Genomic DNA, 25019 nt, shown 5'->3' with positions numbered 1-25019 from the left:
ACAGAGCAATGGGCGATTTTTTTGCCTCCCCACAAATCGACCCGGCCTACTGTACAACCTACCTTTATCCAATCAAAGTTAATATACCTCTGTGTGCAAAGCACGCTGAGTATAAACTGTTTTGGGTGTGGTACCGCCCCTCATTTAAAAAAAAACTGAAGCTTAATGAGCCATACGACTGTTTCATGATAAACGCTTTTTTGCTCTCCTGAAAAATTACCATTCTGTCGCTTAAACCGTTATTCGCGATCACACTAAGAATAATGGTTTAAATTAACTTAATTTTATTCCAACGAAAAATTGAGCGGCTTTGTGCCCAAATCAAATTCATGAGCATCGACATAAAGAAGTCCTTTCAATACACATCCATTAATTATTCAGGACGATCCCTTCCCGACATCCGCTTAATTCCTCCTTTCAAGACTTATGCCAATTTCACACAGAGGCTTAATGAAATAATTAGTCAAGTTTTCTACATTAAAGCCCTAATTGAACTCAATCTTTCATACAAAATATAAATTCCTAATTATCTCATTATTGCTTTATTGAATGTATACACTGAAAGAAATGGTGTTAGTAAAATCAACATATCGGTTCTGTTGTTCTTGACTTAACGGAGGTTCTGTGAAATTGATCGAATTATGGTTAATTCGACCGAGTTCTTTGTCAAATGAACAAATTAGTTTAGTCATTTCAACAGAAGAGAAATTGGCGCTCTTAAGTTAACAAAATTCTGTAAAATTTACAGACTCCTGGTCAATCTAACTGATTTTTCTGTTAACACAACTGATCTCACTGGTCATTTCAACAGCGATCAACAGTCAATATATGAGCAAATTTTTAAAATTTTATGAGAATTTTACGCTCACTGCGCTCTCTACTTTGAACTTATGACGACGGTGCCACTTGTTAAAAAAAAAAATACCAAAATAACAAAACCACCAAATCGAAAAAACACACAAAATGGGAAAACAACAAAAAACTGGTTTTTCAGTTATCAATATAAAACGAAAAAACCTTTTTTGAATTTACTGTGCAAAAAATTATGAGATACCGGGACACCTATTTATCGGGTACAATTTTGGATCTTCTCTTCCAAGCGAAATGCATAATTGCGCCCTCTTGTTGCAAAAGTTTTGTTTGAACGAACAGGATTTTTGCAAGTTCTCTATTTAAAATGTTATGTCAAACATTTATATAAGTTTTGTTCGAAACAATCAAGTGTGGCAACTACTTGCGAGAGAAGAAATTGAGAATGAGCTGAGCAACTGTAAGAATTGAGAATCAGTTTTGTGACTACTATTTTCATTTCTATTTGCAAAGCGAAGTTCAAAACTATAAATTAAATAAATTATAAAATATAAAATTTGGTTAAAGCGCGTTTAATAAAACAAAATAAATAAGTGTATAATGTTTAATGTGTGCCAGCATATTTGATGTAAGCCCAATTGACGTTCGGTTAGTAAGTGCCACCGTGGTGTGATGGTAGCGTGCTCCGCCTGCCACACCGTATGCCCTGGGTTCGCACCCCGGGCAAAGCAACATAAAAATTTTAGAAATAAGGATGTTCAATTAGAAGAAAATTTTTCTAAGCGGGGTCGCCCCTCGGAAGTGTTTGGAAAGCGCTCCGAGTGTATTTCTGCCATGAAAAGCTCTCAGTGAAAACTCATCTGCCTTGCAGATGTCGTTCGGAGTCGGCATAGGTCCCGTCCGACCAATTTGTAGGGAAAATCAAGAGCACGACGCAAATTGGAAGAGAAACTCGGCCTTAGATCTCTTCGGAGTTTATCGCGCCTTACATTTATTTATTTATTTATGTATATGGCAACATAGGTACTTTCGTACAAAGCTGTCGCAATAACTTTTTTTGTTCATTTGAGTACTAACTAAAACGGTCAATTACGAATCAACGATTTGTGCGCAGTTGATTCAACATCTTGTTGCGATGGATAAAAATTGACAGAAATTTCGGTTGAATTGACCCGTATTTCGGTTGATTTTACCAGTGTTTTTCTTTCAGTGTAATCGGGTGAAAAATCCAGTCGGTTTTATTTGGTGCTTCGAATTTTATTGTCAATGTAACAAATGACATGTTAAAGCATCAAAGCAGTTCAACTATAAAAACATGATTTTAATGAATATTGTTCAACTGTAACTTTTATAACTTGTTAATTTTAAACTTAACTATCTCTGAGTATTTGAGCTATTTGCCATCTGAATTATAATTTTTTTTTTCATTCAGTTTTTTTTACTCTAAAATAAAATACTTGGTCGTATACTCTAAAATCGGCGTTTTATCAGGTTATGGGCCCAGAGCCACGCGAATACGGGAATTAAATATTACTTAGTTTCTTTTGCGGTAACGGGAGCTTAACGAATTTTGCAAATTCGTCCAATATGTCAAATTTTCGTATCGAGCCGCTAAACTCGGAAAACTACGATACGTGGAAAATGCAAATGCGTGCGATTTTGGTCAAAAACGATTTGTGGTCCTATGCGGAAGGGAGCAAGGAATGTCCTACGGCTGCTGAAGAAGCAGTTTTGTGGAAAATAAATGACCAGAAAGCATGTGCGGATATTATGCTAGCTATGAGTCCATCTGAGCTGGGACTAGTGGTAGAATGTGAAAATGCACAGAAAATGTGGGCAAAGCTTGAGGGTACATATCAGTAGAAAGGGCCTGCTCGGAAAGCGACTTTATTAAAGAGAGTTGCCCTTGCCCGTATGAAAGATGGTGAAAACGTAAGAAAGCATTTAAACGATTTTTTTGATGCAGTCGCGAAATTGAAAGATATCAAAGTTGAAATAGGCGATGAGCTGTTAGCAATTTTGCTTCTTTATAGTTTGCCAGATTCTTATGAGACGTTTCGTTGTGCTCTAGAGACGCGTGATGATTTGCCTAAGCCCGAAATGCTTCGCGTAAAGATTTTAGAAGAATCGGAATCGCGAAAAGTGAAACAAGAAAGAAATGAAAATGATGCATTATATGTATGTTAAAAGAAATCAGAATCAAAAACAAAGTATTTGTAATAAAAAAATGACAATAATTCTGACAAGAAACGCGGTCAAAAGCGAATAAAATGTTATCGATGTGGGAGTTTTGGTCATTATGCGAGAGACTGTAAAACGAAGATAGAACATTGTAAACAAAGTGTAAAGAAGGACGAAAATAAGTCCCGTGAAATGCAAAATGCATCTTTAAATGCAACTGAATCGGTTTTCTTGTGCCCTGGTGGAAATAAAAAGTGGTGCTTGGATAGTGGTTGTACATCTCATATGAGTGCACATAAAAATAATTTTGAGCAATTGTCTGAATTAAATCAATTGCTTAACTTAGCCAACAATAACTCAACAAAAATAACAGGTATCGGTGATGTGAAAGTGGTTGTAGACGAAAATGGTTGCGAGAAAAATATAACACTTAATGATGTGCTGTATGTGCCAGATCTACGTACAAATTTATTATCTGTATCTAATATAGTGAATAAAGGCTATGAAGTCCACTTTCATAAATGTGATGCTGTGGTAATTGACAAAAACAAAAGTGTACTTTTTACCGCGAAAAGAGATGGAAATCTATATTTCATGAAAAATCAGATCGAAAATAATGCGTTTATAGTTCAACCGAAGAACAATATTGATTTGTAGCATTATCGAATGGGTCATTTGAATGAGCGCGATTTGAAGGAGATGGCAAAGAGCAACTCCGTTTACGGTCTTGATATAGAACCCAAGCAAAATTTGTCAGTATGCGAAGTATGTGTGAGTGAAAAGCAAACGCGCACGGCTTTTCCTAAAAGTGTAACGAATCGTACAAATGCCGTTCTCGAAATTATCCATAGCGATGTGTGTGGTCCGATGCGTTGTGCATCAAATTCAGGTGCAAAGTATTTCGTAACTTTTATTGACTGATACTCGAGGTGGTGCGAAGTGCATTTCATTAAAAACAAATCGGATGTGTTTGAGGCATTCAAAAAGTTTAAAGCGGCAGCGGAGACATTTACGGGTCGGGAAATTAAAGCGCTGCAATCGGACAACGGTCGAGAATATTGTAATAGAAGTTCGGCATAAAGCGTCGCTTATCTACGCCGTATACACCACAACAAAATGGTATGGCGGAACGTAAAAATCGAACACTTGTCGAGATGGCCAGGTGTATGATGAAGCAGGCGGGTGTACCTCTAAATTTTTGGGCTGAAGCCATTAATACGGCATGTTATTTGCGAAATAGGTGTATAACAAAAGCAACATGTGAAGTACCGTATAAAATGTGGTCAAATAAAACTCCAACCGTGACACATTTAAGAATTTTTGGGTCAAAAGTATATGTACTGAACAAGGACAAGTCGAAAGACAAAATGCAGTCCCGTTCTTTCCCATGTGTAATGGTAAGCTATTCAGACGAATCAAAGGCTTATCGGTTGTGGTCGAAAGAAAAACGAAATGTAATTATAAGTCGCGATGTTAAATTCATTAATGAACCCAGTTTTGATAACGAATATGAAGAAATATATACATTTGAAAATGACAATAAGATCGAAATCCCAGTGAATTTAAGTAATTCGCAAGTAGTAGCTACAAGCGATAGTGAAATACGCAGTGGCAATAACACATCGGTTGTAAACGTAAATAGCGAAATACGTAATGGCAATAATACATCGGTTGTAAACGTAAAACGTGGACGAGGTCGACCACGGTTGCAATGTGGTCAACGCGGAAGACCGAAGAAAATTTATTCGCAAGCTGAGATTCCAGATGATTCGTCACAAAGTGACGAGCTGTGTGAAGTGAATTCAGAAGAAGTTTTTGAAGAATGTAAGATGGCTAATTTTGTAGGAAGTCTTGATCCATTAACTTGGCTTGAAGCCGAGTCTGCACCAGATGCTGAGGTATGGAAAAAAGTAATAGAAGACGAATACCTGGCGCAAATTAAAAACAATACTTGGGAAATTTGTGAACGTCCTACTGAACGTAAAGTTATTGGCAACCGTTTAGTGCTTCGTGTTAAAGATGATGGAAAGAAGAAAGCTCGGTTAGTGGCTAAGGGGTTTGCACAACGTAAAGGGGAGGACTTTCACGAAACATATGCACCAGTGGTGCGTTCGACATCTGTACGGCTTCTATCAGCTTTATCAGCTGAAATGGACCTCGAGATACATCAAATGGATGTAGTTACGGCTTATCTTAATGGAGAGCTCAAAGAGACTGTCTACATGGAGATTCCAGAAAAACTAACTGCAGTTCTTGAAAAAATAAAATCAGGCGAGCCAATCGGTAGTAAAGAGTTAACAAAACATAGTCAACAAGTTGAGGAGACAGTTGGTCGATGGCTTAAACAACTTCAACATATCAAAAACCCCGTATGTGTGCTAAAGATGGCGTTGTATGGTCTCCGCCAATCTGGATTAATGTGGTATAACAGGCTTACAAAAAGGCTTAACGAGTGTTCCTAACACAGCAACATTATACTGAGGCACTACTGGAACGTTTTAATATGGCGCAATGTAAGCCTGCCTCGACACCAATGGAAAGTAACATCAAGCTTATGAAACCTGACAAGGTTGACGAAAAAGTAATGACAATGTATCCTTATCAAAGTTTGATCGGAGCGCTTATGTTTCTTGCAGTAACAACTCGTCCAGATATTGCATTTGCTGTAAACTATTTGAGTCAATTTAATACTAATTATAATGAAGAGCATTGGAAGGCTGCAAAACGAGTTTTACGTTATTTGAATGGAACGAAGAATTTTGGTCTTATATATACTAAAAGTTGTAAAAAGTTATATGGAGTTGTTGACGCCGATTGGGGTGCAAATCTTACCGATAGGCGTTCATACAGTGGTTATGCATTTTTACTAGCTGGTGCAGCAATTAGTTGGGAAGCACGAAAGCAACGTACCGTGGCGTTATCTAGTACTGAAGCTGAATATATGGCAATAACCGAGAGTACCAAAGAGGCAATGTACCTTCGAGCGTTCAGTTATATAATGACAGCCAAAGTGCACAAAAACTTATTTAATGCATTGTTTATCGTTCACGCACTAAACACATTGACGTTCGTCATCATTATATTCGAGAGTGTCAGCGACGTGGTACAGTGTCACTACGCTATATGCCAACTGCAGATATGCCAGCAGATTTTCTCACAAAGGGTGTACAACAAATAAAACATACTAAGTGCAGAGCAGCATTAGGTATCGGTATTGTAAATAAATTCAACAAGGACATATAGTCTCACTACTTGGAGAGGAGGTGTTAAAGCATCAAAGCAGTTCAACTATAAAAACATGATTTTAATGAATATTGTTCAACTGTAACTTTTATAACTTGTTAATTTTAAACTTAACTATCTCTGAGTATTTGAGCTATTTGCCATCTGAATTATAATTTTTTTTTCATTCAGTTTTTTTTACTCTAAAATAAAATACTTTGTCGTATACTATTAAATCGGCGTTTTATCATGACAATCAAAAATAAATTATTTTAAAAAATTTACGAAAAATAGAAAAAACGAAAAAGTTCAAAATTTAATTTTCGCTGCATTTTCTGCAGAAGATAATATGGCTTTTTCGAAAATAGGCACATATGTATTTGGTTAGGTGCAACATCTATGGGTAGTTGCGCATGCATTTTATTTTGATTGTATTTATAGTTAAGAAGGAAACGGCTGTGAAACTACTTTTTGTAAAAACGAAATATTTTTTTGGGGCTGCTGACAGATGTTCGTTTAATGAAGCAAAAGGCCCTGTATGAAAAGGGAAACTTAATTATTTCATTAAATATAATTGTGATTCGATTAAGGTTCTGTGTGAAAACGGTATTAGACTTATACTTTAAAAGCTTAAAAATAAATATTTATACAGATTTGTTCCCGTTGACGATTTGTACAAACAATAAACATACCCCGTAAAATTGTTTGGATTCAATTATATAAAAAGTAGATAATAAGTAACTAATTAATACAATACTTACACATAAGTATTTAGTATCGATTCTGTTCCACCACGTTCGCTCGACGCTGTTCCGCCTAGACAGCGATGTAGCGTTAGGATGTTGGTGGAAAAATCGGTCCGATCAACAGATTAATGAACAAATCTAAAATTATTATATTAAGGAAGGCATTTCTTCGTTGTTGGCATGTAGACACCATCATATTCACATTATGTACTAAACATAGATAAACAACACTGCATATTAATAATTTCCAAGGATGCCAATATAAAAACCACGCATCTTACCTTAACTGGTGGGAGAAAGAATAAAATTACTTCCTCTCCCAAAGGGAGCAGCATGGTTAACTACTGCTAGCCATTTAATGAAGAGTATTATTAGGCTGCACCCAATTTAGGTCATCATAATTCGACCTAAATTTATTGACTGTTTTCGGAAGTTCTAAGTTAAGAATATAAGTACCAAGTTTTATTAACCCGTTTTTGGTACGTAGAATAAGCCATGAATGGAAATCAATTTCGATCCATAGTATTTTACCGTTTCCATTTACGCACTCATGACTTCTAAAAATTTTCCAATTTTCAGGCAAACAATCTGCGTTTTGATTTTTGATAAGCCATAATATGGTCCCGTCTTCCATAATGGGCGGTGGTATCCAAACTCGCACTAAAGGACGCATCGACTCCTCGGAAAGTGGAAAAACGTCAAATCTAGCATTAGGCCAGAGTTCGCCTTGATCGCTTATACAAATCCTTAAAAAATGTAGAGCGTCGTCGTTGTTGCATTTAATAATCTTCATGCCATTACGCCAATGTGTTGCATCAAACAATCCAATATCGATATTACTGCTCCGGCGCATTTCAACTAACAGTGACTTCATAATTTTTTCTTCCAGCATCGCCCATTTCTCTTCAGGCAGTCTCCCATCAGGATAGCTCCAGTCAATTACAGCTAACTCTTGTTCTACGGTTCTGCTGCTCTGACTCTGCCTAGGCACCGCCTGCCATTCCATACTCTCCCTAAAAGTTTGAATCTGTTTAGGCACGGCCCGCCGTTCGATACTCTCTCCAACCGTACCACTCAGTGTGGGCATCTCCGCTGTTACTGATGTTATTAGCTCTACAGCTGCATTTCTGTCTATGTCAGATCCATATAATAGTTTCCTAAACTCTCTAACTCGGGCGGCATGCTTTTCTTTGAACAGTTTATCCCTAGTCGTTAAAGAAGCGGGATCAAGTTTATTCATTTTCCTAATCATACATAAAGAATTTTCAATTATTGCTTTTATTTTTCTTTTCAATTCGTCTTGACTCTGCTGTTCAGTTTCGTTTGACGTTGTTAGCCTTTCAGCCGCATAAACGTCATTATCACCAGTTACCTTAGTTCGGCATGTAGCAACATTTAAATTGAAGTTCGGGACATTCTCCTCACTGATTGGTTTCTTATAATTCATCAGTTCTTTTTCTGTAGTTGTTAAAGTAGCAGGCACCGCCTGCTTTTGCATACTCGCTCCAACCGGTCCACTCAGTGTGGGCATCTGCGCTGTTACTGATGTTATTAGCTGTTCAGCTGCATTTCTGTCTATGTCAGAGCCATATAATAGTTGCCTAAACTTTCTAACTTGGGCGGCATGCTTTTCCTTGAACAGTTTATCCCTAGTCGTTAAAGAAGCGGGATCACGTTTATTCATCTTCCTAATCATACATAAAGAATATTCGATTATTGCTTTTATTTTCCTTTTCAATTCGTCTTGACTCTGCTGTTGAGTTTCGTTTGACGTTGTAGGCCTTTCAGCAGAATACACTTTATTATTACCGGATACCTTAGTTTGGCCTCTAGCAACAATTAAATTGGGTTTTGGGACATGAAGATCTTTTTCTCTAGTTTTTAAGGAAGCAGGGTCGCGATCTTTCAGCTCTGTAAAACTACTTTGAGATTTTAAATATAACATACATTTTTGTTTACAATTCAATGCACGTAGATTTTTAGGTTTAGTTGCTTTTGAGGTGGTTGTTGTAACATTTACATTAGAGTTTGATGAAGAGATCTGAGTTGGTCTTGACGTAGATGTTCTTCCGCCAGCGTTTTCGCGGTAGACAGTAACTTTTGTTGGTATCGCAAAAATTGAGTTGGGTTTTGAAACATTCGTTCCACTCATGTAGGGGCTATATTTCTCTAAAGTTTTGGGCATATTAGTCGTAGCTACATCATTGCCGGCAACTTTATTCTCTTCACCGAATACCTTCGCATATTTTCTCACATTGCGAACTTGCCTTTTTAACATCGTTTTTTCCGCAGGCGTTAAAGAATCAGGATCACGCCCTTCGTGCTTTGTAATATATTTTAAAGATCTTGTATATGATTTATATTGTGCAGCGTATTGATTAAGAGATTTTATGGAATTAGCTGGCTTATTTACGGCAGATTTTGCGGCAGAGAGCTGAGCTGCATTTGAATTTGTTTGCCTATCACCCGCATATTCGTCATCGTCAGATATATATATGGTAGTTACTTGAGTCTGAACTGCAGCAACGTTTTCATTGGAAGGTGCGACTATCATCGGAGCTGCCTTCGAAGTTGTTGGCATATCAGCCACATTTCCGTCGTTGTCGTACAGATACGTGCCGGTGGTAGCTTGAGTCTGGGCTGTAACAACATTTACATTGGATCTTGGGACAGCGATCTGAGCTGCTTCTGAAGTTGTTGGCTTAACAGCAGCACAACTAGCATTGTCAGATTTATACGTGCCATTTTTTACATCCGATTTTGAGGCAGAGATATGAGCTGCGCTTGACGTTGTTGGCCCTTCAGCCACATATTCGTCATCGTCAGAAGATATATCTATGATAGGGACTTCAGTATGAACTATAGCAACAACATTTTCATCGGATTGTGGTGTAGTAACTTTATTTTGTAACGCGACATTCACATTGCGTTTTGGAGCATTCTTCGCACGCTCTTGTCTTTCATAATATCTCACTGCGGACATATGTTTCCTCCTTAGCGCTCTATCCCTATTCGTTAAAGAAGCTGGGTCGCGCATACTTAACTTTTTAATAAACTGTAAAGATTTTCTATATTTTGCTCTTCTTTTCCTATGCAATTCAATTTCACTCTGAGGCTGATTTTTTAATGATATTATTTATAAGTAATGTGTATGTATGTATGTATTAGTTTGAATATTTCTATCTATTTACCTTTCCATTAACAGCGGCAATGTCAATTTTAGCATCGCCATTTTGATGATCACCTCCTTTAACAAATTTCACTTCTCCTTGTTTATCGGTCAATTTATCATTATCCTCAGCGCCACCTAGCATTTGCTCATCAGCGCCATCAATTATACCGTTTTGTTCAGCTACCATTTTTCCGTCGACAACAGTAGTGGTGTTCAATTCGTTTGTATTCTCAGGTTTGTCTTCTGTGTTTTAAAAGAAAAATAAAAAGAAACTTTCGAATATTTCGAAAAATCTTTCTAATATTATTTATTTTACGGCTTTCTATCCTAAAACTCAAATATTATATTTATGGCATAAAATTCCGATCTGCACAGAAATTGGAAGTTCTAAAGCTCAGGTCTTGGAGTCAACTTATTGGGAGATTTGAAAGAACATGCTTCCAATTGTGCCTAACTCAACTTAAGTTTAGACAGTTTTGTGATCCATGCTATGCGAATTGACTAAATTCCAAACCTCAAAGGTATGATCCTAAATATCTTTCAAAGCAGGTTGGAAACGTATAGGTAATGCAGTGGTTGTCGCGCCATAGTTCAGTTGAGCAAGACATGCTTCACACATATTTTTACTCTCCATCGTTCAGTCGTTAGCTAGACAGCAACGAATAAGCACTGCGCACTGCTGTCCCACAAATGTTAAGGTTCGCTGTGAGAATTATAATAATCGGGAAACGTAACTGTTAAGATAGCCTTCCCAATATCGACTCATCGTCTAAACACATTTAGGTTTGGGTTTTTACCTCTTTGGATATGTTATAGGTATTTACCTTTTACATAAATCAATGTGTTTTTTTGTTTTTTTTTTTTAAATATTTTAACAAAGATTGTAGCAATTTCATTCTTGACTAACTTTTTATCTGAACCAAAAAAAGAAAATACAACTTAATCAAATACGTTTCTGGTCTGCAAAAAATTACTATAAAATGTTTGTTGTTGTTGTATTAACGACAAAGACACTCCCCGAAGGTTTTGGGAGTGTTATCGATGTTTATGGTCCTTTGCCGGATATAGATGCGGTACGTACCGGTAACAAAACACCTTTGAGATACTAACCCGACCATCTCGGGAACGATTTATATGACCACATTAAACCTTTTAGGCTATCCCACCCCACTTCCTAGTTCTATGAGGAACTTGGGGTCGCCAGAGTCTCGCCTGCTAATTATGTGTTGTAGAGTCGTTCATTCTCCACAGAGTGGGACGGCTGCACCAGGAATACACCATACGTTTTGCTCCTGCTTCGTTTTCACCATCTGGATTAAAAAAGTCATGAGCCTGGGCATTCGCGCAGTTTTAGTGGTGTAAATTGCATGGCACCAGCGCCAATGCGGTGCCAGCTCAATGGTAGCTCATTGCCGCAATGACTCCAAGCGAATTTTTGACGCTACTTATTAGTGAGTGCGTAGTACATTTCACTTGCGTTATTGAGTGAAACGACTTTTGTGTGTCAGGCACGAGTTTGGTGTTATTGGCGCTACTGGAAATGATGACACTGAGCTGATGACGGTAGCGCTGGTAGTTCAGCTTTTGAATCAGAAAAAGAATTGATGACCCGTGTAAATTATTATGGCTTTGGCTATTATTGGCTTTGACTTTGAACTAAATAAATGCTGCGGACATAACAACCACACTCATTTTTGAGTTTTATATTTTAGATTTAATGCACAATTAATATGGGTGTGCTTGAGCAGCCAAATAATGACAGTAGTATTGCAAAAGTGCAGCATAGTTGATGGAATGTCGCTAATTTCCTAGCGATGATCAATAGATTGTCAATATTTCGTTCAACGAACGCGCGAAATTGCCACATCTGCTCAAATTTTCCAAGATTTTCCATTGTTGATTTAACTTAAGCTGTTATGCCAATATTTTTCAGCCAGCTTATTTCAAATAGGTAATTTTTCCAAAAGCAAAATAAATTACAGCAAAGATTACAGAGTTAAACAGCCTTAAAAATCCATCCCACAATTTCCACAAAGCTTTAGAACACTACAATGTACCATCTTATATTTAGAGAGTCTTTGGAAATTGATAGTTCTCGAATGAATATGCAGCACATTAATCCAGTTGATATTCTACATTAGATAACGAATTGAGGTGGAGTTGAAAAAAAAAATCTTGTCTAAGGCGGCAGCACCAAGGCCAACAGCCGTTTATTGTGGTGAAATAAACATTTTGTTGGTAGCATTAATGAAGCGTTGTAAATTAAAAATTAATTTGTAGGTACATGCTTAATTGTATTTTCATGAAAATATTGCAGTATTGGAGTCTTACTTAAGTCCAATTACAAACTCACACTTGAGTACAAGTAGAGAACTATCGTTTTATCAACTTGAGTAACATGATTTTTTGCTTTATAAAACTTGCCCGTTTGTTAAGGACGATGATTCTCAAGTTGAGCCACTGTTGCAGCGCGGTATCCCGTCTCAAACTCATTTTACGAATATTATATATTTTATTTACAAAATTTCGTTCGAGATTCGTTCTACATACACCAATTGAAACGTGAAAGAATTTCTTAATCGATTCTTGACTATTCTCCAGGGGTTCACGAAATGCTCAAGAAAAGCTTAGAGGTATTAATTTGTGGTAGCTGCACGCATCTCGGAAGAAGTTTTATAAAGTCAATGAATAATAGAAAAGGAAAATACATATTTTCAGGGCCCGTATTGTGTTATACGTTCCGTGATCGAATACAATTTTTTAAATCGCAATAGAACTGAAATAATGATTGAGGGCGAAGTAATACGTGAAATAGAGGCTACAAGTACTTATTAGATTCATAATGTATTGTGGCGAATGTTGACATCACTAGGCTGTTAGTAAATAATGACGCAACAACAAAAACATGAAGCAGCCACTATTATATTCATGTCCGCACTAAAGCTAGCAACACTTATGTAGAAGGTGACGAAGAGATATCTCTCACACACAAACATGTAGTCATCAGCCGAAGTAGTTACTCACACATACAAATATGTAGTCATCAGCCGAAGTTCGCGAAACTCCTAGACCTTAGGAGAAATGGGTGAACGAGGAAACCGAGAGTATAAAAGCAGCGCTAGCTGAATAATAACGAATCAGTATGATTTAAACACGCAATTATTTGTGAAGTATAAGTGTTATTGTGAAGTACACTCAAAGTAGTCTAATAAAGGCCATTTTGCATTACTAAATATTGGAGTTATTTATCGACAATTTAGCGATTCGAACGTTTGCAGAAGGTGTATAATAACAAGGATTTCCCAAAATTCGTTACAGTATTATATTTTTGCGAATAACTTGACAGATTAATATTTATCGTTTGAGTGAAATTGGCTTTCGATACGTGGTTGTATAACGCGATACGGGCCCAGGTGAACAATATTTAAGTTTGGCTTACAAGCACCTTAGAAACAACGCTTGAGATTTTAGAAGTATACTAGTAGATAGATAGATAATATATTGAGGATTGCACTGCGACCATTGGTCTAATGTGCCCTCATCTCCTTCACAGCACCTCATCCAAGCCGACTTCCTTGATGAACCCTAGCAGTTTTTTTGGCTTGAGGAATTGAATGTGGGAATGCTCTGACCATGGTGAGCCCATAAACTTAGCCCTGCATCTTGAGATTGCATCGCATTCCAGGAGGATATGCTCCGCCGTCTCTGCTGATCGATCACAAAATCGGCATGTGTTATTCGATAGTATGCCCAGTTTCTGCATGTGGCTGTTCAGTCTACAATGTCCTGTAAGAACAACTGTTAGAATTCTTAGGTTATCTTTCGGGAGGCCTATTATTGCCCTAAACTCTAATGGTACTCAAGCTCAAATGTCATTGCTGAGAGAAAAAAGCTGTGATCAAAAAAGTAAAAAGTGTAAATTAAAAATCTATGATCACTTTCCATAGAAATATTCGGACCAATTCTAAATATTCTCGCGGATTTTTTTATTCCCGCGGAAAAATTCCTCCAATTCCTTTCTCCTAGGGAGAAGAAAAATTGGGGAATAGGAATTTCGAATTTTCGAAGTCAGCTGTTTTGTCAATTGAAATTTCGTTGCGCATTTCTTATTTTGTTTAAAAAATTGAAAAGTTTAATTATTGTTGCGAATTTGTTTGAAATTAAGAAATAAGGTATAAACAATGGACATTATTGCATTTCATGTGGTAGACACTGAAATGAGTAATGAATTGGTGCCACAGCAACATCAACAGAGGAGCATAAGAAGAAGACGGCGGGTTAACACAAATCCGCCGGAGTTACCTGCTTTCATTCTGCAAAGTAATTTTCTGGCGGCCACGTCGAGTTGAGTTCGCCTTTCGCCATATGCCAAAATCTATTTAAGCCTTCTTAAAAAATCCTTGCGCAATTTCTGGATGGATGCATCAAATATACGAAGAGCTCTTCCATTGCTTATGATATACTTTTCGACTTAAAATAAAGAATATTGTGGTTGTTGTTGTTGTATTAACAGTGAGAATATTGTGGTAGAATGTAAATACATATTTTAGCACAAATTTGTACAAATAAGTGTTTTTTTTTAAAAGAACGAATTTCCTTTAACTATTTTGATGCATTCCCTTTAATTTAACTAGTGAAAAAACTCCTATGAAATGGCAGAGAAATCTCCCTCTCCCTCACATTCATAATACCAACTTTTCTCCCATAACCGGTTTCCGCTTTTTCGAACATTGTTCAGAATAGGAGGAAAGGGAGAAGTGAAAAAACTCACAAGGAATTTTTATTTAGAATACGAGGAATGGGAGAAGGGAAAAAACTCGCTCGGTATTTTCGTTTAGAATCGGGCTGATTATTTTTTTATACATATACATACATACATAGATATAAAAATAATGTAGTAGAACGGAAATAACTGACAGGTTCAGAAAAGCGGCCAATCTCAGATTAAACTTAAGTTACAGTTGACTGAAAAACTGCATAAGTTTAAGCGAAGTTTATTGAGCCAACTGAGTTGAAATTGTCTTGAAAAACTGGCCCTTAATGTCGTCACTTTGTGATAACTAAAAAAACACCGATAGATAGCACTGTTTAACGGGTTCAGACAGACAAACAGACAGTTTAGCACTTCAATTTATAATCAGTACAGATTAGTGAGCTTTGATAAATAGTAGTATTAATTAAAGCATGGTAAATAATCGGGGACAATAAAATATAATTTTCTTTATATCCGCAAATGTACAGATTACACTGTGCGACAAAAGCAATCAATCGAAGAACAGTTCCTACAACAGTATGACTGCACAGACAAAAACAAAAAAATCAATTTTTGAATCGATTCTAACTTAGGGTGCATGAAAAAGTGGTCAAAGAAAATGCATGAATGTGAATTTTTTCTGAATGTTTTATACTACATTAAAATCTCGAGTACCAAACATAAAAGCAATCCACAATATTTTATGGTCTAAATAAGGTGAATGGAAAATTTTGATTTTTAGATCTTCATGCTTCTGACAAAAGGGCTACGATAGAAATTGAATTTAGGGCATCATTCTCTATTGCGAACGGAATAACAAAAATTTCGTGTAGCAATCTAATTCTCTTTCATTTCTCTTCGGCCCTTACGTTTCTAACGTTATGTCAAGGAGACGCCGAAAACATTTTCAAGTTTTATGCTGCCACATATGTTACTGGCAAACATTTCAGGCAAACTATCATTTAAAACATGGAAGCATAAGCACCAATATCGACGTAAATAGGTCTGATTTTCAAACGAGGGCGAGGACGTTAAACGATTTAAATGATATTCGTGACGTGACTGACATAGGCTTAGAGTTTCTGATCTCGCTATTTCATTCAGGGTTCAATATTTTTGCTTGAAAATCAAAAAAATTACTGAATTTTGGCTTTAAAATGACAATTCCTTTTTGTTTTGCCTAAATTTTGCCATATAGAACACAAGTTTTCAACGTTTTCGTCACGTAAAAACAAGCTGTTTCCGTCTGTTGCTGCGATCGTTTTACAGAATACAAATGGACCAGTGGTGCACAACGCCGGCCGAGCTTCGAATACAAATGCAACTTTTTTTCTAGTAGTATCCCTGCAAAAGATAGTGCGACTAATCCCTAAAGAGAGCCGCCTCCGATTGACCTTTTTGGCCTACATTGGAGCATAATTGATCTCCTCTAGTCCATTTTGGGTATAGTTGGGATTAGTCAGGTTGAAATCTATGCGGAGCCCTATACCATATATGTAATACTTCTATATCGCTAATACCGAACTGTGCAGCCTGTCAAACATTACAGTACAGATATACAACGAGAGAAGGAGACAAAATCTCAAGGCTGTCGTTTGATTTTTGTAAAAAGGGGCTTAAATATATGTATATTTCAAGAAGCCGTCTTGCTTCTATCAATACTATACATTCGTTCTCCAAATGAAAAAGTAAGCTTTTGTTTTCCATTAGTATTATAAAATTGTTATTGTTTTAAGAACTCCGCAGAATAGCATTACCGATTTGTGCTAGATATACGTGCGCAGATATACGTATGTAAATGAGCCCTTAGCCTCGTTTGTTTTTTTGAAACGAAAAAAAGCGCGGACGAAAGAGTATGTTAGAAAAAAATTTACAAAATTGATATTGTAACGAATTTACTTGCAAATCCTCTTATTTGCAACCCTCTGCTAAGTTGGAATCACTAAACTGTTGAATAAATGACTCCAACATTTAATAATGCAAAATGGCCTTTATTAAAGTACTTCACAATAACACTCAAACTTTGCAACGAATAGCTTGCTTAATAACCAAACTGATTGATCGCTCAAATGAAAATCTACTATTCAAAATAATACTGCTCTTGCTCGCTATATAGCGTCTTAGTCGAAACTGCTTGACAACTCAAATCAAACTGAATTCCAGCGCCTCTAAAATTGCCGCCTTTTATACTATCGGATTCCAACGTTCGCATCTTCTAGGCGCTTCCAGAATCTACTAGTCCAGCAGCTCTCAAACTTCTCAGCTGTAACTACAATTGCATGATTTTATAGTTTTTCTCATTGCATACTTTCAGGAGTATCTCAGATATATGCATGTGTTTGTGCATTGACTCTCAGCCGCTCGTATACGTACATGGTACATATGTGTAGACGCAATCATTGCCTCGCCTATGCAGACACATAACGATTGATCTATGGATGTGAACTCACGTCACTGCCTAGCATCGGCTTAGAGACGATAGCATCGCTCAGTGCTGCTAACATTCGTTACAATATTATTTCAACACCAATAGCAGCCAGCCTAGTACTCATATTTTTTTTCTTCATTAAAAAAACTCAAAATGAGTAAAATTTTGAAAACGTTTATATATCGTTTGTTCAAGCTAATTCATATTAAATTTTTTTTAAAAACGTTTAAAGAAATGCTTGTAGGCATGTATGTATAAGTATATTTTTATACATGTATATTTGAATTTTTTTCATTTCAAAAATATGAATTCTTCGCCTTGTTTTTTTTTTACTATTTATGTAAATAATGCACTTTTTATGGCTGCAGCCCATGCTTAAACAATAAATACATCAAGCCTTGTATTGTATTTGTTGGCCTTTTCATTGTTTAATCGACTAAACTGAGATTTTATAACAATTAGTATGCAGAAGTTGGGTAAAGGGGATAGTGACCCGTTGAACCCCTTTTATACTTTTTTTACACACGCTACTACAATTCACTAACACTAACAAAGCCCGCGCATGCGCAGAACATACATATGCACAGTTTCAGCAAATAATGATTGACAGAAAATTTGCACATTAGGAAGATAGGAAGGTATTGATATAGAAGTATTATATATTAGCATCACTAATTATCCCATCACTAAGGCGATGCTAAGGCCATGCCAAGCAGTATTTACGTTAATAATTAAATCAAGTATACACATATATAAGGCAGCCCAGAGAGATGTCACACAAAGATGCATTTACTTATATGCCTATGTGCGCACGAGAGACTGTAAACTACAAACATTCACATCAATAATTCAATCTTTATGTATCTACATAAACGAATAAATAATTGCGTCTACACATATGTACGTATACGAGCAGCGGAGCGGCAATGCACAAACACATGCATATATCTTATCTGAGTTGTCACAAGAGAGAGCAATAATTTGTGCACGTAGTTGTGGCTGGCGATTTTGTAGCCGAAACAACTAGTAAGTTCTGGAAATCGAAGAGCCTAGAAGTATGCAGCGTAAACTATAAAAGCGGGGCAAGCGAGTAAGAAGTAATTCAGTTTGATTTGAGTTGTCAAGCAGTTTGATTAAGACGATATCTAGCGAGCAATAGCAGTGTTATTTTGAATAGTAGAGTTTCATTGAGCTATCAATCAGTGTGGTTATTAAGCAAGCAAATTCGTTGCACAGTTTGTTATTGTGAAGTACTTTAATAAAGGCCATTTTGCATTATTACAAATTGGAGTTATTTATTCAACAGTTTAGTGATTCGAACTTAGCAGAGGATTGCAAATAAGAGGATTTGCAAACAAATTCGTTACAATTGGTGTCAGAAGTGGGATTGTTGAATAAATTCTAGAGGACAAGAAGAACATGGCAAAGATAAGTGAATCGAAGATCCCGCAACTGAAGAAGGAGTTGGAGAGCCGTGGATTGAATACAAGCGGCGTTAAACTCGAACTTCAGGCACGGCTACGAGAAGCAATGGAAGCAGAAGGAATTGATGTGGAAGAGCATGTCTTTCATCTTGATGGCGAGGAGACAACAAAAATTGAAGAGAAAAATGAAACACCGCAGACAATGGCGAACACAGACCTGAACATGATATTGGCTGCAATATCGGCACAAATGTCCGAAATGTCATCACAAATATCTACCAACATGTCATCACAATTGGAAGAACAGAAGACACATATTGCATAAATGTCGTCAGAAATAACATCGAAGATTGAAGCACAAGAAACACGTATAACAGAAATGTCATCACAAATATCCACAAATATGTCATCACAGCTGGAAGAACAAAAGACATATATGGCAACCCAACTGAAAGAACAAGAGACACGCATAACAGTACAACTAGAAGCACAAGAGGCGCGTATATCATCAAAACTCGAAGCTCGCATGGACGAAAAAATAATGCAGTTTGAAGAAAAATTCGAGGCAGAGGTGGATGCGTTGAGAGGTCGTATACAGGAATTGCAACTTAATCGGCCGGCTGCTTCAGCGAGTAATACAAAGGTAAAAACTCCATCTTTTGACGGTTCTGTTCCTTTCCAGGTCTTCAAGCTTCAGTTTGAGAAGACCGCAGCAGTGAACAACTGGAATGCGGAAGATAAAGTTGCTGCATTGTTCGTGGCATTGAAGGGGCCAGCAGCGGAAATCCTACAGACGATTCCCGAAGGAGAGCGGAACAATTATGAAGCATTGATGGCTGCTGTAGAACGACGTTATGGAAGCGAGCATAGAAAGCAGATATTCCAAATTGAGTTGCAAAACCGCTATCAAAAAGCAAATGAGACATTGCAGGAGTTTGCTTCAGATGTTGAAAGGTTGGCTCATCTCGCAAATGCGGACGCACCCGTGGAATACACCGAGAGGGTAAAAATCCAGAGTTTTATAAATGGCATACGAGACGTGAAAACGAAGCGAGCTACATACGCGAACCCAAAACTGACATTTGCTGAAACGGTATCACATGCACTGACCCAGGAAACTGCCTCCCTATTAAGTAAACCAGCATATAAGGCTCATCGTGTAGAAGTAGAAAGGCCAGAATGGGTAGATGCAATTTTGGAAGCTCTGAAGGGATCACAACAGAAAAATGCCGGAGTTATGAAATGCTTCAAATGCGGGAAGTCCGGTCACATTGTACGTCATTGCGATTTTGGCCTTAATAGTTCCAACAATGTGGGTGGGCGTAAACGCAAAGCTGGAGGAGATGAGCAAGAGCGAGTAAGAGGTAGAGAGCTAGATCCAGCTATTGAATGCCCTGTGATATCTGTGTCGCAAATTGGTAGAAAATCGAGCAGTCTTACCGTCAGAGGGAATGTGGATGGCAACGAACGAATACTGACTGTAGATACGGGCGCATCTCATTCCTTGATCCGATCTGACTTGGTCAACAGGAGAGTAAAACCGTTACCTGGAGCAAAGTTGCGTACGGTCACTGGCGAGTATAACCAAGTTCAGGGAGAAGTGATATGTGAAGTATTGATTGGGAAGGTCATGGTTTTACACAAATTTGTTGTGGCGGAGATTGTTGATGAAGTTATATTGGGAGCGGATTTCTTGGTTGACCATGACATCAAGATCGATATGCAGAGAAGGGTGATGCATTATGAGAACCAAGATGTGTCACTTAACTTCAGTTTAGAAAAAGGGTTCAGCAGTAAGCGAGTGCTGGTGGAGGAGATTCGACAGAGACCACGAAAGTCAACGAAAGTAGATCGAGCAAAGGTTGATGGATCGAATGTGCCAAATAAAGCGAAATTAAAAGTACCTGCGAGGAAAAGACCGGCATCAACAAACCCTAATGGACGCACTAAAATGACTGAAAGAATTTTTCAGAAAGAATGCAAGGATGGTTTCAAGCCAGCGGGCGCTTTTGTTGGGAAACGTCGGAACGATACTGAGTATGTGAAGCCAATCCGTCAAGAACAAGCTCTACAAAGTAGTTCTTCATTGGCCAAGCAACAGAGTGCAAGAGAACGATCCAGAATAATGAGTAGTAAGATGGAACACAGGTACGACAGGGAAAATAATTCGGAAGGTTTTCAGGAAGGAGATTTGGTGCTGTTATACAACCCACAACGTAAAAAAGGTTTGTCCCCGAAATTGCAGTGTAATTGGGAAGGCCCATACAAAGTTGTAAAACGGATCAACGATGTAGTGTACCGCATACAGACCATCGGTAAACCACGAACCAAAATGAAGGTGGTCCATTTGGAAAGGCTAGCAACGTTTAGATAGAGAGATTTGTCTGATCGGGACGATCAGACTTAGGTGGAGGGCAGTGTCACGGATATTAGCATCACTAAATTATCCCATCACTAAGGCGATGCTAAGGCCATGCCAAGCAGTATTTACGTTAATAATTAAATCAAGTATACACTTATATAAGGCAGCCCAGAGAGATGTCACACACAGATCATTTACTTATATGCCTATGTGCGCGCGAGAGACTGTAAACTACAAACATTCACATCAATAATTCAATCTTTATGTATCTACATAAACGAATAAATAATTGCGTCTACACATATGTACGTATACGAGCAGCGGAGCGGCAATGCACAAATACATGCATATATCTTATCTGAGTTGTCACAAGAGAGAGCAATAATTTGTGCACGTAGTTGTGGCTGGCGATTTTGTAGCCGAAACAACTAGTAAGTTCTGGAAATCGAAGAGCCTAGAAGTATGCAGCGTAAACTATAAAAGCGGGGCAAGCGAGTAAGAAGTAATTCAGTTTGATTTGAGTTGTCAAGCAGTTTGATTATGACGATATCTAGCGAGCAATAGCAGTGTTATTTTGAATAGTAGAGTTTCATTGAGCTATCAATCAGTGTGGTTATTAAGCAAGCAAATTCGTTGCACAGTTTGTTATTGTGAAGTACTTTAATAAAGGCCATTTTGCATTACTACAAATTGGAGTTATTTATTCCACAGTTTAGTGATTCGAACTTAGCAGAGGATTGGAAATAAGAGGATTTGCAAGCAAATTCGTTACAATATATATGCCCTATACCGAATCTAAATGACTTGGACCATATATTCCATTACACAAGTATACACGGTTTTGGATCTAGGCAACTAAAAGTGGTTTTTAAGACAATTTATGACGCTGAATCCGACCCTTCATTCAGTTTTTTAAGATTGATTCTAGTTTTTAATACAGTCAATAAATTTATTTTTAAAGATTTTTGTCAAATAATATTCATTTTATCAACTTAAAAGTAACAAATCAGAAATGAAGATTGGTGGAACTTTGCCTTTTGTATTGTTTAGTATCTGTTTCGCGTATTAGAGTCCAACAGTATTCGCTCATCATGCCTTCAACCCAAAATCCTTGGTATCGTCTCTCAATGTTGGATAAATCTTGGTGTAGCCGCTCTCCTTGTTCGTCGCTCGTATCACCCAAGTTTTCGGGGAAAAAATCGAGATGGGAATGCAGAAAATGCATCTTTAGAGACATTCTAGCTTCAAGCTTTTGATAATTTTCCAACAAATCGCCAATAATTTCTTTAAAATTAGGGGATTTGTGATTACCAAGAAAGTGGTGAACGATATTTTGAAAAGATGCCCATGCGGCTGCTTCATCGGGCGTTAAACATTTTGTAAATTTTTTATCAGCCATTAATTTTCTAATATCAGGTCCGACAAATATTCCTTCTTTGGTTTTTGCATATGACAATTTAGGAAACAACTTGACTAAGTACTGAAAAGCCGGTCTTTCACGGTTTAATACTTTGACGAAGTTCTTTATAAGACCTAGTTTAATGTGAAGAGGTGGCAGGAAAATATTTTGTGGATTTACAAGTGGTTCAGCAGAGACGTTCTGCTGTCCAGGCTCATTTTGAGTACGGCTTTGCCATTCTTTTCTCACATAATGATGTTCATTTGCATGGCTATCCCACAAGCATAAAAAACAACAAAATTTGCTGAATCCTGATTGCATCTCAGTTAAGATACCAATTACCTGTTGAAATAATGTAAAAAATAAGTGCTTTCGATTTACAGTTACAGTGGAAATGCCTTATCAAGCAGTGCCACTATTTAAAAGCTGCTATAACAGCACAATGGTGCTATCATGCGAGAACTCGGAAACTAGAATCAATCTTAAAAAACTGAATGCAGATTCGAATTCAGCATATCAAATATAGTTAAGAATGGTTCTTATCTGCTCAGATCCAAAAGTTGACCTGAATTTGTAAACTTGTGTTATCGTCGACCTATATCTTTTGGGCTGAGTTATCGACTTAATCATTTTTTTAAATAGATGTATCTAACAATTTTTTGCAAGTTTTAATATTGCGTTTAAAATGTACATAACTTCGCACCATACGAAAACTAATAGTGTTTTCTTTTCTACGCGAAAATGTCGCCACTTTCAGGAGCAAACATTTTTAAGATTCTCACTTCGCCCTGTGAAATTGTAGCTCACTTAAAATGTTCAGTGTCACCCTGCATGACTTGAAAAGAACAAAAATTGTAACCATGTAGGTGATTTATTGCCGTCTTTTAGTGAGTTTTACAGCTCCGGGTCACGCTCAATTCTCACGGGAATGCTATGGATCATTGAGACTTGAGGAGCAGATGTCGTGAAATTTTCGCACAGGTAGATGTCGCCGCTGTTTTTCATTTAACTCATACGGCGAAAGGCTAAGCAGCGACATCTATTTTTGAAAAAGTAGGTATATTAAAGGCCGCGTTGCCAACCTAAAAAGAAGTAATTACAACAAAACAAATTATCTGGCTCACAAATTGAACCAGACTTCTATCTGGATTTATCTGGCTCAAATCGTTGTTGTTGCATTTACATGCAAAATTATTTATCTGGCTCAGGATTTTGCCACCCGATGATAGCTTATAGCATTCCCGTGAGAATTGAGCGTGAGCCGGAGCTGTAAAACTCACTGAAAGACGGCATATGTTTGCTAGAAAGTGACAGATAGTATACTGTGTTTATTTGTCCCCTACAAAAAATTTGGTCACAAAACTTACCCACGCCCATGCAAATGTGACTATGAATATAACCTGTGGCTGTAAACTGACTAGTCAAATGACGTGGATTGACGCGAGCGTTTTTGCAGGGTCCATGTGATTCATCAGCTAAATTGACAGGGCTGTTCTCTGCACCAAAGAGGATAAATATAATAAGAGCCGTCACTCGTTATTTTTTAGGCATTTACTCGATGTAAACTGTGAGGTAGTTGCTACTTTTGTTTTATGAGGGACATTTTTTAATTGCCTTCCATTTATTATCCATGCGGTGTTGTCACTTTATGCAAACGTGTTTTTTGGAAAGGGAATTAAATTATTAATTAAATACAGTCGGAAAAATAAACACAAATACCCCATGAAAATGTATAGAAGACATTTATACACATCTCGCCCAAAAAAAAGTAGCGACTACCTCATAGTTTACATCGAGTAAATGCCTAAAAAATAACGAGTGACGGCTCTTATTATATTTATCCTCTTTGTCTGCACCGTCAACGGCAGCGAGGGCAAGTAATATTGCATTTTTGCCCATTTTTAGGGGTAGGTTGTTGAGAAAAAATGATGCCCTCTATTGAGGCTACGTTGATTTTACAACAAACACACAAACTTTTTGAAGAGTTGACGTGAAGGCGACATTTTCGTGTAGAAAAGAAAACACTATAAGAATTTTTACAAAGGGAATGGTCCTATCGTTCCGTTCGGGTATAAATCGGTACAATTAATCTCTTCATAGGACATGCTCAAACAAAAGGGAGCAGTTCAATGCATACAAAGAGATCAAAACTGGCATTAGTCGCATACTCCTTTGCGACTCATCCCGGACTCATCCTAGGCTAATCGCATTTTTCGCAGGGATGTGTTAACATGGAGAATGTTTGAGCATAGAATTCACACATGAGATGTTTACTGCTTGAAGTACACTGATTCACTGCCAATGTAGCCATTTTACCACAATATACTACATTTTGGGTTTTCGTTTTTCTATACATCATACATAAACATGGAGTAAGTCCTGATGCATGTGTCTTGTTTAGTAAATTCCGTAATTTTAGACAATATTTTCCGTATGCCCATGGTTCACCAACCTGCATGTTGTAACATAATGTATGTTGCTGGTCGCCATAAAATATATTTTTTCACTTGGAAAAAATATTT

General features: G+C 37.3%; 1 protein-coding gene across 5 annotated transcripts in view; it reads right to left on the bottom strand.

The window, feature by feature from the left end:
• The window catches only part of LOC137237278 (amino acid transporter heavy chain SLC3A1-like), a 61804-nt gene that overhangs the window by 19820 nt on the left and 16965 nt on the right, over positions 1–25019 (bottom strand). For 2 of the 5 annotated variants that reach the window (XR_010948889.1, XR_010948890.1), the window contains 3 exons: positions 10151–10374; positions 7241–10074; positions 6980–7169 (listed from right to left, as the gene is read on the bottom strand). Coding sequence is in view for 1 of the 5 variants with exons in the window: in XM_067760715.1 (XP_067616816.1) it covers positions 10151–10374 (224 nt within the window). In the remaining 4 variants the exon portion in view is untranslated. Of the gene's footprint in view, positions 1–6979; positions 7170–7240; positions 10075–10150; positions 10404–14433; positions 14572–25019 lie in introns of those variants that run through there. The other 3 variants (XR_010948891.1, XR_010948892.1, XM_067760715.1) reach the window with 3 other exon arrangements.

Source organism: Eurosta solidaginis, chromosome 1, assembly GCF_040869045.1.
Source record: "Eurosta solidaginis isolate ZX-2024a chromosome 1, ASM4086904v1, whole genome shotgun sequence".
Taxonomy (NCBI): domain Eukaryota; kingdom Metazoa; phylum Arthropoda; class Insecta; order Diptera; family Tephritidae; genus Eurosta; species Eurosta solidaginis.
This window is presented reverse-complemented; position numbering and strand designations above follow the sequence as displayed.